This window comes from Chiroxiphia lanceolata, chromosome 6, assembly GCF_009829145.1.
Source record: "Chiroxiphia lanceolata isolate bChiLan1 chromosome 6, bChiLan1.pri, whole genome shotgun sequence".
Lineage (NCBI taxonomy): Eukaryota > Metazoa > Chordata > Aves > Passeriformes > Pipridae > Chiroxiphia > Chiroxiphia lanceolata.
In genome coordinates this window covers 30,092,188-30,106,004 of record NC_045642.1, presented here as the reverse complement: position 1 = coordinate 30,106,004, position 13,817 = coordinate 30,092,188, and the positions used below count along the sequence as shown (strand labels likewise).

The following is a 13,817-nucleotide window of genomic DNA, read 5'->3' as shown; positions in this document are numbered from 1 at the left end:
CTGTACTCAAGCACTTCTGAGGAGTGGAACTCAGAGGTGGTGGGGAGGCTGGAAAAGGAAGTGGAAGCTGTGATGCCTGCTAGAGGCCAGGGAAGGGGGATATGAGTGTTGGAGAAAGGGCTTCTGATAGCTATTGTGCTCTATAGTATGCTGTAAGGAGGGTGGTTTCCTCAAAATGTGCCCTGAAAAGTCCTGTGGAGCCTAAATGGAAATAATGATGTTCCACAATGCAGGTTTCTCTTTGTCCTCCCCCCACTTTCTGCGTGTGAAATAGTGACTCTTGCTTCAGGAGGAGTGCAGATCCTGAAGTGCAAAGGGAGGCAATAGTTTGTTGTTCAGAGCCAACTGTTGCTTACATCTGTTAAATGTCATGTTCAACTTACCCAGAAAAGCAGTCTTAGGTGAGTTAGAATGTGTATAAAAGCAGGCAGAGGGTATGATTTTCACAAAGTGAAGCTTGTAAGTGGCTTTTTAAAAGATGCTGATAGAAGTCTGGATAGCTGCAAGTGACAGACCACCAACTCCTCTGATTACAGCCGATGTATGTGACACTCACAATACAATCTTTCCCTGAACTTTACAGGTGGAGCTACAGATTATATCTGGTGTCTTGTTGTTGTTTTTTTTAACAGTTGTTTCCCTGCATTTAGTGAAGTTATTAGAAAAAATTCCTTGTCAGTTTCTATGCAGGGACCTTTTCTGAAAACTCTCCATAATGTGGGTTTTTTTCTTATGAATAAGAATGAGAAGCTCGATTAATGTGTGCATATAAGATAGTTGCTAGTCTGATGTTTATGTTTAGACCTTTCTGCAATATACAGGGGTTTTTATTTGTAAAGCGTGCCTTAATTTAAATGGTTGCTCTGTGTCTTTTAAACAGTTGCACCAGTGTCATTATTTTCCTGTTACTTCCTCTTGTCTGTTCAAGAGATGACAGGGAATTGTTGCGCAAGTTTCTCATTCTGACATCTGGCTGTTTGTGTTCCTCCATATACATGTAGCATTTGTAGGAACTAACTTATCTCTGTATGGTTTTTATTTAAAATGTTTGGCTTTAGAGGAAAAGGAAATTGGTAACACTGGAAGATGGTGCAAGTGGATTTACCCAGTTGTTTTGCAGCAAAATCTTAAACTGCAGAGGTGAATGGAAAACAGCTTTGGTGAGAACCACTGCTGACTCTTGAACGACTAAATTGCATGTCAGATTGATAAAATTGAGAAAACAAATCTAATCTTAAGAGTAGGGTAAAAAAATGTGCATTTCCTTTGAGAAACACTCTTGAAAATAGATTAAACAAACATGAAAATCCTCTGCTGTTGAAAGTAGTTTTAAATCATCTTGCTGTTTGATGGGTCTTGCATATTAATTTCCTTACCCTCTAAGCTCTTGTAGCTGATCTCTGCTGCTGCTTGGAGCCACTGTGTTACAGGTGAAAACATGAAGAGGATGACTTTTAAACTAGCTTGCTTTACACTAATTTTAATAACCTTTATTTAATCAGTTCAGTCTGAGGGAACCTTGTTTTCAGAGACAGGAAATTGCTTGAGGATTACTGGCTGTTGCAGGACCTTCAAACTTATTTGCAAGATGTCTGGAAAAAAATAATAATAGAATCAGTCTTCCTTTAAAGGCAGTTGAAACTGGAGTTGCTGTGCTTTTCCCATGAGACTGAGTAGAGGTCACTGGGAACTCTGTATTAGGATGTTTTTTCTTGACAAATAGTTTTATGGCTTAAGTGTACTCATGCAGGGTGCTTGGAGACACATCAAACCCCCAAGAGAAGCAGAGTGACCTGTTTCCCAAGTGGATATACTGTTCACTTAGCTGCTAGTGGCTTGACATACTTATTTCCCACCCTCAGATAGTAGAGTTATATATGCCTGCTCTAAAATGCACTTTTTAGAGGGATTGGAAAGGGTCTTCCACTTTTCAGCTCTGTGTGTGTAAGAGGAACATGGAGAAGAGGTATCTGGGGAAGCATGTGTGCTATCCTTCGTGGTCATGTGCCCAGCCTGTTGACATTTGAATAGACATATGCCCATACAAGTATGGACAAGTTTAAAAAAAAAAAAAGGCATAAATCCAGTGAAGACACTTTATTCCCCTTCTTGCTTGTGTTTCATGGTTGCTTGCCTGGCACCTGGCCCATTCAGGGGTGGAGAACTATGACTAGAGCCAGGAGAAAGGCAGCACCTGGGAGTGGTGCACACTTGGCTGAGGGACAACAGGCAGGGAGGCAACTGCCCAGGTCTCTAACAGCATGCTTTACCTCTAGGTTCTGGACCCAGTGGTAAAGAGACATTACCTGTGGCTTTTTCCAGGGTTTATCTTTGCACATATGAGTATCAGGGGGGAATCTGATCTTTGGAAGGGTTTTCCCTAGAGTTTTGAGGCAGATTGGACAAAGCCTAGCTGTGCTTCTGCAGTCCTGGGTGGTCTAGCAGAAAAAGCTAAAATGTGAGGTAGAAGGTTAATAACCTGTATGCTCTGACTTCTGGGTATATTTCCTTCTCACCTAGCATTGGCCTGTGTGTGATTCTTGCCTGGTGCAGCACCACTTTGTAGTCTTTCTCACTGTTGCACTAAACTGTAAGATTTACTGCCAGAGCAATGTGCTGACTTTTGCTGTTCTGCTTTGTGTAACCTTTTCTCCTCTTTCAGCTTTGTTTTCATTTGACTTCCTCTAACTAAGCAAGCCTGTGTTACCTTTGGCTATGGTGGAGCACTCTCACCCGGCTTTTTGGCTTTTAATCTCCATGGAAATCAGAATACTGGAGCCATGATTTAGGGGAAGGGTTTAGATCTAGAGCATTTTTATGCATAGTACATTATTTCTTCCACACTTTAATGTGGATTGAAAATGGAGCTGGTTTTAGGAGCAAGAAGCCTGTGTAACTTCTTGGGTCCAGCGTGTTAGACTGCTCGTTTGAGTCAGAGGGGGGTTTCGCACACTCAGGGCTTTGGCAGCAAAACTCAGGTAGGAGTTTGTTACTTTTGCCCAGCTGCTTCTTCCACTGGCCCCAGAGCTGTCCTGGTGCAAGGATTCCGTTTCCCCAAGAAGCTCCTGAAAGATGCATTAGCATTGTGGAGGGGATGGTTAGCTATGGAGTGGGTGTGGGAGCAGCAGGATACTGCTGTGTAGGAGCAAGGATTCATCCTTCAGCCAAGGTATCAGCACAACCTGTAAGTGCTTGGGTGGTGGAGGGGCAGGCCTCAACCCCAGCTGGCTCTGCAAAGTGGAGATGCTGATGTACAAGAGGCAGACTAGAGTGTAGGTCAGTAAAGGCTGAGGAACCATTGCTACTATATAAACAAGGTACCAAGAGCTGCTCGACAGCATTTACTATCAGGCACTGCTCCTTGCTTGCCTCAGGACACTTTGCTTTACATTGTTTGAGTTTGTTTAGTGACAGCTAGACAGACGCCCCTCCTTGGGGAACAGAGGAATGGGAATCCCTCTAACACTTGCAGGGTGGGTGCAGAAGATTGACTGTGCTCCCCCTCCTGCTGCAGGTCAAAGCATCCTGGGTCCCACCTCTGGGCTACCCTAGTTCCTGCTAACAGTGATTAATTTTTTAAATTTTTTTTCCACTAATAACCATGCTTTGTAAAGTCTAAATGTCACTGAGTCAGAGTAGACAGAAGCTGAAGCTTCAAACTGACCTTCTATTGAGATGCAATTTACAGGTTTTATGACAGATTTTATTCTGTGAGCTCTTACTTCTCTATGCTTCTTTCTGGCATCCTTCTCTCCTGTCCCAATTTAATGATGGAAATATTTAGCACACAATATAAATCTTTAACACACAATCTTTGAATGATGGTTGTAGGTCTTGGGAAGATGGTTTACCAATCTGTTAGAAAGGGACCCATCCTGGGGATTCTGCTTGGAGCGTTTGGCCTCCTCATTGTGTGTATGTATGTCCCCTTGTGACATATAATGAGCCACCATCCTTCTTAGAGTGTCCCTGGCTTGATACTTCTAGCTTGTGCTGCTCAAATCAGAATATAATTGTAACTGATCCCTTGTTAGAAAATCAAATTGGGCATAGCCTGTTGAGGGAAGCCAGTTAGAGGAAAAAAGGCTGTGAGGATCTTCTGCATAGTGATATGTACTCTCTCTGAGCTGGTAATTGCAAGAGTGATTTAATAGAAAGCAAACTGTTCAGGCTCCTGTTCCCCACCCCTTCTTCTCTTGGCCCTGGAGTATTGGCTTTTGAGATTAATTTATGTCGCCTTGCCTGGAGTCAGAAATCCTCAGGTTGAGTGTTAGTGTACCTGCTGCTGCTAAGAGTGCCCAGTTGGGGATCCTGCCTGGGACACCTTCTGCAGCCTCCCTGGACCGCAGCCCTGTGGGAGCAGGTCTGTGTGCCAGCAGTGTGCTAGTCATGCTGCAGCTTCAGCTGCAAGGGGGTTGAATGGGAATACAAAAATTTTCCTTTCTCAGTTGTGCACTTGCAAGAGGGATATAGCTCTGTGGAGTGAAACGTGCCTACTACCACTGTGATGGGTCTCTACCACCGTGAGTGTTTGTAGCAATCTGTGTGCATCTGTGCTATTAGCACAGTGCATCCTAAGTAGAAAAAGCAAAAATAAAATCTAACAGCTTTGCAGCTACTAAAAAACAAAAGTAAAGGGAAATAGTGAGCTAATAGATACAAAACTGAGCCATGATGCTGAGACCTTTTGAAGGCCTACCCTTTTATTCCATTCTAATTGAGATCTATTGAAGTAATTCTCTGCTGTGTTAGAATCCCAAATGCAATCTTTAAGTCAGAACCGGAATTTGAAACTGTGCTTTTTAACTTTCTCAGTTTGGTCAATGATCTGTGTTGTTGGAAGATGAAGTTTTCAGAGGACTTAAGAGACAGTCTTATTTTTCAGAGTTTTTTTGTGTTATGAATTTATCTTTGAAAAGACCTTTGTGCCGACTGGCATTCAGACATCAAGGATTTGTTAGCCGGGAACGCTCTGATATTACAACATATCTCTTGCGAAGAACTTTCTGTATAAGCTGGGATGCAAATAACAAGTACTGTACCACACTTGTCTCCACTTCTTGAAAGTGGGTGAGTAGATGTTTTAATATCTGGGAAATGTGATAATTTTAAACTAGAGTTGTATCTCACACCTGTACTTTTAGGAATAAATGTAAGGATTTCTCCATCTTCTAGTATAGTTGCTTATTTAAATGTCAGACTGGCATTTGATAGGAAGACGACTTCCAAATGGATGTCCTCTTCAAATGGCTGTGCTGCCTGGTGATACTGCAGCTGCATGTATAGCAGACTGATGCTTTTAGCCACATTGGTTGAAATGAAAGCACAACACATGGTAAGGATGGGGAGAAGCATGTTCTAGTAGTGAGGGATTATGAAATAAGCCTTTACTCTACATGGGCCTTGTGGGACATACTCTGAACCAGATGAACACAGCTGCATAAAGGAGAAAAGCAACCTAGATATACAAGTGACCTTACCAATCCAGTGCTGCTTTGTGAACCCTGTTACTGGAAGTAACATTTCAAGCTTGGATGTGGTTTCAAGAGGTTGTGCCTTTGCAGGGCTTTTCCTTATTCTCCTTCCCTGAAGCAGAACTCACTTTACTGTGAGTTTTCTTTTTCAGGACTTATTATTTTTGGAAAGGATTCTGGAACATTTTGTGCATATGGTCCTCTGTAAATGTGCTATTGTACTCATTAAAGCTGAAAGTATAAAACCTAGCTTTTCTGATGCAGTGTGGCAGGAGGAAAATGCTGAAACAATAGTTTCCAAAGGGAGTACTTTTCCAAATAAAGATGTTTAAAAAAACCCCAAACAACAAAAATTCACCCAAAAACAAAACTGGGAAAGATTGTGGGATGTATTCTCCACAATACCCCAGTCTCTACTTTCTTCCATAGATTGCATAAATGACAGTATGTTTAAAATAAAAATCCTTTAAAGCAGATCCAGCAGGTTTTTTAAATAACTGTTTTCTCTTCATTCACTGGTGACATGATCCTCCTTCTATAGGCAATAGTATAGAAATCTGCTGTGTGTTGAAGTTGCGTGCATTAACCTGTGTAACTTTCCCCGCTGCTCCTCTGCAGCTCTGTTTTGTTTCCTCCTGGTTCTTGGAAGTTCACAGCCTGCCCATAACTAGCTTTTCCTTCCTTATTTGGAAGGACAGTTGGATTTTGATCTCTTTTTCTGTTTTATTTGGGAAGAGGAAGATAAGTTTCCAGTGAAAATCCATGAATTTAAAGGAAACTTCTTAAAATCTGGGGAGCTAATGCTATTTCGGGCTTTTTCTTGGGCTTACCAAGACAAAGAAAATTGCCCTTTTTTTTTAAATCATAAAATTCAAGTATCTTCTGTGATGGTGTCAGACCTGGCATGACAGCCACAGTACATGGAAATGGGGAAGGATCATTAAAAGACTGAGACTTGCCTCTGATTGTGTTTCTAAAAGTATGAGTGATGAGCCCTGCTTGTCAGTTGTTAATCCACAACTGACTTGAGCATTTCCATCCTGCAGTGGACAGAGAAAGGTACTGAATACCACCCCTCTTCCTCTTGGCAACCTTGCACCTCTTCCTTGCATCCCTTGAGAAGTCTGTTCCTTCCTTCTTACTTATGTCTAAGGTGATGGTTCGAGTTGAAGCTTGTTTGGTCTGCTCAGGAATACCAGTGAGCCTGCTTTCCATTTCTCTTTGGGCTGCAGGAGGGAAGAAGCTCAGATATCTATACAAAGTCTTGCCTCCAACTGCTAGCGTGGAAGAGAAATAAATGGAGGAAGGAAGTACTCCCTGCCTTTAGCCCACAGGAAAATATGCTTGGCTAGCCTCAGGATGAGTTTCTGAGGAGCATCCAGTGACATAAGGAGGCAAGCAAGGGAGAGGTGCAAAAGCATGATCTGGGTGCAAATGGTACTTTAGACTGTGATAGGAAGGATAGAGAAGAGGAAGCTGGGTAATAAGCTATGCAAATTGGTGGATCTCACAGGTTTATTCACTTGAGGTAGAAATGTTAGTGTGTCTTTCCCAGTTGGAAGGGACTAGTTATCCAGTAGGGAAAAATCCAGTTCTCTGGCTTAAAGCTTGAGTATGCCTTAGTGAGGCTGTGGAGAGTTAGGTACGTGCCATTTATCAGAGATTAAAATGGAATTTCATATTTTAGCCTGTCCACCAAGCTCCTTTCTGAGCAAACTCTAATGTTCCTTCCTGAAAACAGGAGTTCAGCATCACCAACAATTGTTGTTTTAGTTTTGGGGTTTTTTTGTTTGTTTGGGATTTTTTGCCATTTTTTTTGTTTGATTTTTTTTTTTGGTTGGTTTTGGGTTTTTTTAATTTTTTTTTTTTAAAAGAAGCATTGTAGAAACCTTCATGAGAGAGAGGAGGTAAAAGCTAAAGCGAGATATTTATGTGAAAGAAACAGTTGAATTTGCAGGTCATAGGCCAAACCCTTGGCACAGATGGGGAATGAGAAAGGAAACTCAACTATTCAGGTTCCACTTCATGTTGCAGTGAGGTCGTTTGCAGGAGAATGTGTGCTGATTCCAATGTCTAGAATAAGCAGCTCAGTCTTTCCTAGTGATTCTTCTCTGTAGCAGGGAATATTTGCAGTTCAGTTCTCTGCTTAATGCTGTGACTGTGCTATGCAGAAATCTGCCTTTTTGTAATTCAAACATGGAGATGTAAAATAAAGCTACTAAGCACATCATGTGGTTACTGGGCAGGGTGTGGGGAGTGTTACATGTTATTTGGTTTTTCTTATTTCCTCTTTTCCTCTTTCACGTTTTCCAATTATCCTGCATAATTGAGAGTTGGCTGTGCTGAAAAGTCAGATTATTAAGATTTTTCTGAACTGCTTGCAGGTAACTTCAAGGGCTTTGGTTTTTATCTTTCTGCCTATTTTAACTGAACAGTGTAACTGAACTGTGACACTAAGCAAAAATGTTAAAAATACAATTCTCTTTTTAAAAGCTTTCAATTAAACTGGTTTAACTACAGAAAGTAAGTAGAATTAAGGATTTCTTTTGTCTGCTGCCAGTTGGAGTTGATTTTTCTGGATTTTTTTATTTAGCAGCCAAGAAGATGACTTTGTTTTAAAGCTTGACTGCTCTTTGAAAGCAAACAAAATAAGGATACAACAAAACCAGCAACTAAGGGTGAATGTTAAATCCTTTGAACCACATTGCTTACATTAGATTCCACTTTCAGCAGGACCATGAGGCAAGAACAATGCTTAACTTTTCAAAAGGTGTGTGCTGTGCACACCCATCACTCATGCTGCTGCTAAGATGTTTGCTGTGTGCATTCAAGAGTTAGCAAACAATTCCTGAGTATAATTCTATGAGGGGGAAAAACTACGTGGATAAAATAGAGGTTTCTGCTGTGCATGAGGATAACTAATTTTCTTCTGGTAAGTTCCAAGTATGGTATTTAGAAGCAAGCCAGTGGCATTCCAAACATACTGAGCACTTCCCTAAATAAACTTTGAAGAATTCAGGTTGAAGGCCTGTTTTCCAGCCACAGTGACACAGGACATAGCTGTGCCAGGAATCTTGAGCACTATAGAGCCTCAGACTGACCAGTTTCTGGTTCTCTTTCATGTCCTGAGCATATGACTTTCAAAGAGTGCTTTTTCATGGGGACCTAGGAGTCCTGCTCTGACAAAATAAGAAAAATAAGAAAATTAAGTCATAGTCCTGTGAAAATTTATGAATGCTTACGAAGGGATCTTAAATCAAGGGATTTGAGTTGGCAGCTTCTGAAGGTCTGGAAGATAAATGGCAAAGGTCTCCAAACAGCTTAGCTTAGAGAAAGCTCCTGCCGTACATGAGTGCGTCATCTTTGGAAAGGGCTGCTTGTGGTTTAAGAGCAAGCAAGAATTCTGGCCTGCATGACTTCAGTGGAAGCTGATGCCTGTTTCAGAGACTTTATGTAGAAGCAAACTACTGCTTGTTGTGGAAGCAGAGCTGGCAGTGCAGCAAGAGGGGACTCATGCTGAAGCATCACTGTGAAATTTCCTTGATGTCAAGACTTGAAGGAAAGAATGAGCTGGGGATGGCTGTAACCTGGGAGCAATGGGCACTTTTTTCCTCATTCATAGCATCCCCTGCTCTCTCACAGGCTATTGCTTGTGTGAATATAGAGGATGGTTTATTGTCTTATCCATATTTAGTAGGTGTTTTCAAGGTTCACATTAGAAACAAAGCAAAAAACCCATCACCTTTATTGACTAATGTACTTTTAACAGAGAAGAATCTGTTCTCCCCTCTTTACTCTATTTATGGGAACTGCTGGCTATACTAAATATTATCTTTGAAAACATCTCTGTTTAAACTTAATCATTGAATAACCCTTCAGCGCAGGCTGCGGCATGTGAGATAGGTCTGAAATGTTCTTGCTCTGCATATTTGTGCTACTTACTGCTTCTGCCTCATTGTTTCTTGCAGAAATCAGCCCATTCCTTAATGCTGTGTGTACACAGGGAATCGCTTTGATTCACATGAGCCCATGAATTATTAAACTCTGTCCCCAAGAGTATGTCTCTGACAATGTGTGTGCTCTGCAGTGCACTCCAGTTAACTTCTGGCGGTGGAGGCCTGAAGAGTTGTTATGAAAGCTGCTTCCCCCTGAGCTGCAGGTATAAGGAATGTGCTAAAACAACAGTCAATTATCAGAGAATTGAATGTCTGTCTAAATAGCTTCCAAACCACCAGCTCTTCTCTGGGAAGAAAAGGATACTTTCTTATCTAGTCAGAATCTCTTTCATCTTCTAATTTTGCCAAGGAACAGTCAAAGCTGGGAACAAGTTCTATAACTTGGCTGAAGCCTAAGGGAGGATCCTTAAAAGGGGTACCTGTGCCCTTTGTCTCATAACAATTCTGAGGGGTTTATCCATGCTGTTGTCCACTAAATGGGCCAGCTACCCTTGTGTCTCCTTCAAATCCCACACTGAACTAAATCAGCTTAGTGGGATATTACTATAGACATAGCAGCAGCAATTTACAGCATTTCTGGTGGGGCAGCCTCAGGCTTCTGGCAGAGAGGATTCCTCATAACCTGGGATTTGAGTGATTTGGTAGCTGAAAAGAGATGTGGAAACCATGGTTGATTTTAGAAGAAAGGAGAGGTGCAGTGCTATGCTTTGGAGCAATCTATTAGTGAATTGAGAATAAGCAATAATTGATTCCCTCAGAAGATATTCTTGTTTTAGTTATCTCTAACTTGTTTGCTGTTCAGAGACCAGAACTGGACTGCTGACTTCCAGGTGCAGTCTTTGGGAGAGGAAAATGCTTCTGGGGCAGGGTAGGACACCTCAGGTGGCTCAGGAAATTCTGTGATAATTGCATGCCCTCTTCCCTACCTCTCCTTCTGGCCACTGATATGTCACCTGGCATGCACTGTTCCAAGGGCAGGGAGGGCCACCTTTAAAAGATACCTTAGCAGGACTTTCAGAGTTTGTTATATTAATGAGGCTTTGTTATATTGGAATGGGGAGGACAGACCTGTCTTGATCTAATCAGAAGAGCATTTGTTGAAGATGGTGCATTGCTTTGTCAGAGCTGTAATTCTGTGTTGAGCAGTGACTCTTGGAAGTAAGCAGCCATCTGTTGGCCTGGAGTGTAGGCCAGATGCTGGCTTCTTCCAGTTGAATATGAACTTAAATTCCATGCGAGAGATCTGACTTGAGAGGAGGGGGCAGATGTACAGATTAACTGGCTTAGCTTTCTTCCCATGGAGTATTTCTTCATTCCATGGTCTAATTGTTGCTGAAGGAATTCCAGCAGGTAAATGAAAGCATCGTTATTCCATTCTGCATGGTGGGAGTTTGGTGAACAAAGCATTGGCTCCTTATCCATGGAAGATGCGAGAAATCTATAGGCTGTGCTACAGGCAGAGTGGGATAGATTCTCTTCTCTCCTTCACCCTCCAAATGAAGCAAGAAACAAAAGGGGTAGACACAGAGTTTATTGTAGTAGTAGCTCCGGACTTGCCACATGACACTTTAAATATCGTCTTGAAATGACATTTCAAGGAGGGATGTACGCAGACAAAGAATTCTTCTTTGATAGAGACTAATTGACTTGAAAGATCCAAATTTTAAAGATAACCCTTTTGTGAAGTAAATATGAGCATAGTAGTGACATGGAACTAAGGAAAAAAACCCTCTCTTCACTAGGATGACTACCAGGTTTAATGGCAAGTCTGCATATTCCCTCCCATAATGCAGCTACTGTTTTGCCTGAGTAATTAGAAATGTGAGTTATGGCTGTTTAAGTATGTGTTTCTCTGGTCAGTGCTGGTTTATTGCTTTCATCTCAGAAGTACTTAAGGATCTGAAAGTCATACTGCCTTCCCCAGGAGTGCCAATGCCCATGTCCCATCCATTCTTACAGGGTACAAAATTGTAGAATACCCACCTCTGCACTTCTCAAATCTGTTTGTAGTTATCCAGCAGTTTTGAATTTCTTTGGGAAACTTGGCCAAATAAAAAACCTAATCCCCCTTCAGTATGAATATTGATTTATGTGAAGAAACTGTGGCTGAATGGGGTGTCCCTCAAAACTAAATTATTCCTGTTGTCCAGTGTAAAAAACCATTAATTTCTGCAAATTTTTTTTTACCTGGGAGCTTTAGATGTATAAGGAATAGCATGATAAAGTGTTGAAATGTGTCTCCAAGTGAGGTTTTTTTGGTTGGTTTTATTTTGTTGGTTGATTTAGTTTTTTGTTTGGTTGGGTTTTTTTGGTTGGTTGATTTTTTTTTTTTTTACTCCATCATTCACACAGTTGTCTTTATACCAGTGCTCCCCTTTAGTACACAAAGATTGTTAGTCTCAACTTTATTTTATTAGTTTTGGATTTATACATGGCACTATTATTCATCCAGGTCCAAAGTTATCATTGGAGGTTATGCAGGTTAAAACCATAGGTTGGTGGAATACGTGTTCGGCTGGGTCTTAATTAAAAATAAGGCTTCAGCTTTGTGCTTTCTGTATTTCCCAGCTGTGCTTTGTGTACGAGTCTGGTTTTGCTGTGACAGTGTCTTCTAGTCTATTGGTGATTCCCTCAGTCCTCAGGTATGAGCAATGTCATATCCTGCAATTTTAATTGCTGTGCTCTATACTGTCAGAACATTATACCTGAGGTTTGCCAGTTGTTTTACATTCCTCCTCATAAATGTGTGTTTGCCTGCTGGCTGGCTGTCAGGTTTGCTGTGCCTCTCCGGCTGGCTGAAGAAGGATTTGATTTATTTATCCTAGCTATCTAGTACAGTCTGCTGTGTCTTGGAGACCTTCTGAAAAGTGGTGGGAGACTGGCCCTCTTGAAGATATTTTGAGACAAATCCTCCAGATGCTATGTCCTCTGGGGCTGTCTTGAAAGGAAAAGCTAAAATTAATTGTGGGGTAGGCAGTCTTCACATCTGAAACGTTAGCGGGTAAGTGAAAAGTTATGGTCTCATATCTATAATGCAGCTCCTTTTAGTATTTCCTGTGTAGAAGATTGCCTTTTCTGCTCATGTTACCTTGTGAACTGTGAATACTTGGTAAGATTCCTAAGTGCTAGAACATGTAAAGGGTTGCTTTTTGTTTCTAAATTTCTGCTTTCCCTCTCCAGGGTTATAGGTGTTTGGCTCAACACTTACTGTTTCTTGCTTTGTCTTTGTTTTTTGTTGACTAAGGTGCTCCTGATCAACCAGATCTGTCGGATTTTTTTTAAAAAGAAATTTTGGTGGGTAAAAGATGTGCCATGGAATGGTAGCACCAAAGAGCAACACAGGATCGTCTCTTGCCTTGACTAACCATGGGTTGTTTCGTCTGCTAATTATCTTTGGTACCTTTATCTTGGAAGCCCAGGCCACGGGTAAGTGAAACCTTTGTATATGCTTCAGGGACAGGGAGGTGTATGAGGCTGGCCTTATACTGTTATGGGAAAACTAGTGATGGTTGATGCATTTGTACACACCTCTCAGTACTCACAGGAAAAAAATTCCATTGCTATTTGTTAAGCAGAGCGCGATGTCTGAACTGAACAGGTCTTGCATATTAGTAAAGTGCTTGTCCTTTATCCTGTAGTTTTGATTCCCATGGCTTTTTTCCCCTTCTGTTCTCATCCTTTCACTGCAGCTGGGGGCACTTGGACCATCTCAAGAGCACAGGCCATATTTTGGTTGAATGAAATTCTCATGTAGACAGTGTTATCTGTGTGCCCTGTAGCTACTGCTCACGTGAAGTAATAGAAGCAGAGACTGTCTTCAGCTCTTTGCACAGCTTATGAATCTGTTCAATGTTTCCTTGTTTGTTGTCTTCTGACACCTCAACACGGGCTACCTACATCCCTCATTTGGATCCTCTTTTCAGCTTCAGTTTTCCCCTCTCCCCTTTCGAAATTCTTGATGTTTCTGTGATGGCTAAATGTTGTGAATAGTGTAAATAGCACTGGAATGGGATGATATGTCATCAGAGATGAGGGATCTGTGTTTTAGAAATGAGTGAAAGAAGAAAATATACCGATACTCGGAAGGTAGTACATGATATGAAGTATGTGCTTGTTTACCCAGTGTACCCTGAAGTATGTCTTCTTTTCCTCAGACCAGCCATGATCTATTCTTTGTCTGTAGAGAGATGCCTGGTCATAGGTGGCATGAGACAGAAGGAATAACTTTGTGTGCTCTTGTACAGAGCTTTGAAGGAGGTTAGTCACAAAAAGGCACATAGACTTCCGCAGCTGTTGCAATGTGGAACAATAGCTTGCTTTTTAAAAGGAAACCTCAGTTCTTGACATAACTTTAAAAGGTCCTATTTATCTGACATATCATGGCACC

At 41.4% G+C, this 13,817-nt stretch overlaps 1 protein-coding gene across 8 annotated transcripts in view; it reads left to right on the top strand.

Annotated features, from left to right (window-relative positions):
- SUSD6 (sushi domain containing 6) overlaps positions 1–13,817 on the top strand; it is a 111,385-nt gene that overhangs the window by 50,765 nt on the left and 46,803 nt on the right. For all 8 annotated transcript variants that reach the window (XM_032690995.1, XM_032690998.1, XM_032690997.1 and 5 more), the window contains one exon: positions 12,675–12,856. In XM_032690995.1, coding sequence (XP_032546886.1) covers positions 12,736–12,856 — 121 coding nt within the window. In that variant the 5' untranslated portion in view covers positions 12,675–12,735. The remainder of the gene's footprint in view (positions 1–12,674; positions 12,857–13,817) is intronic.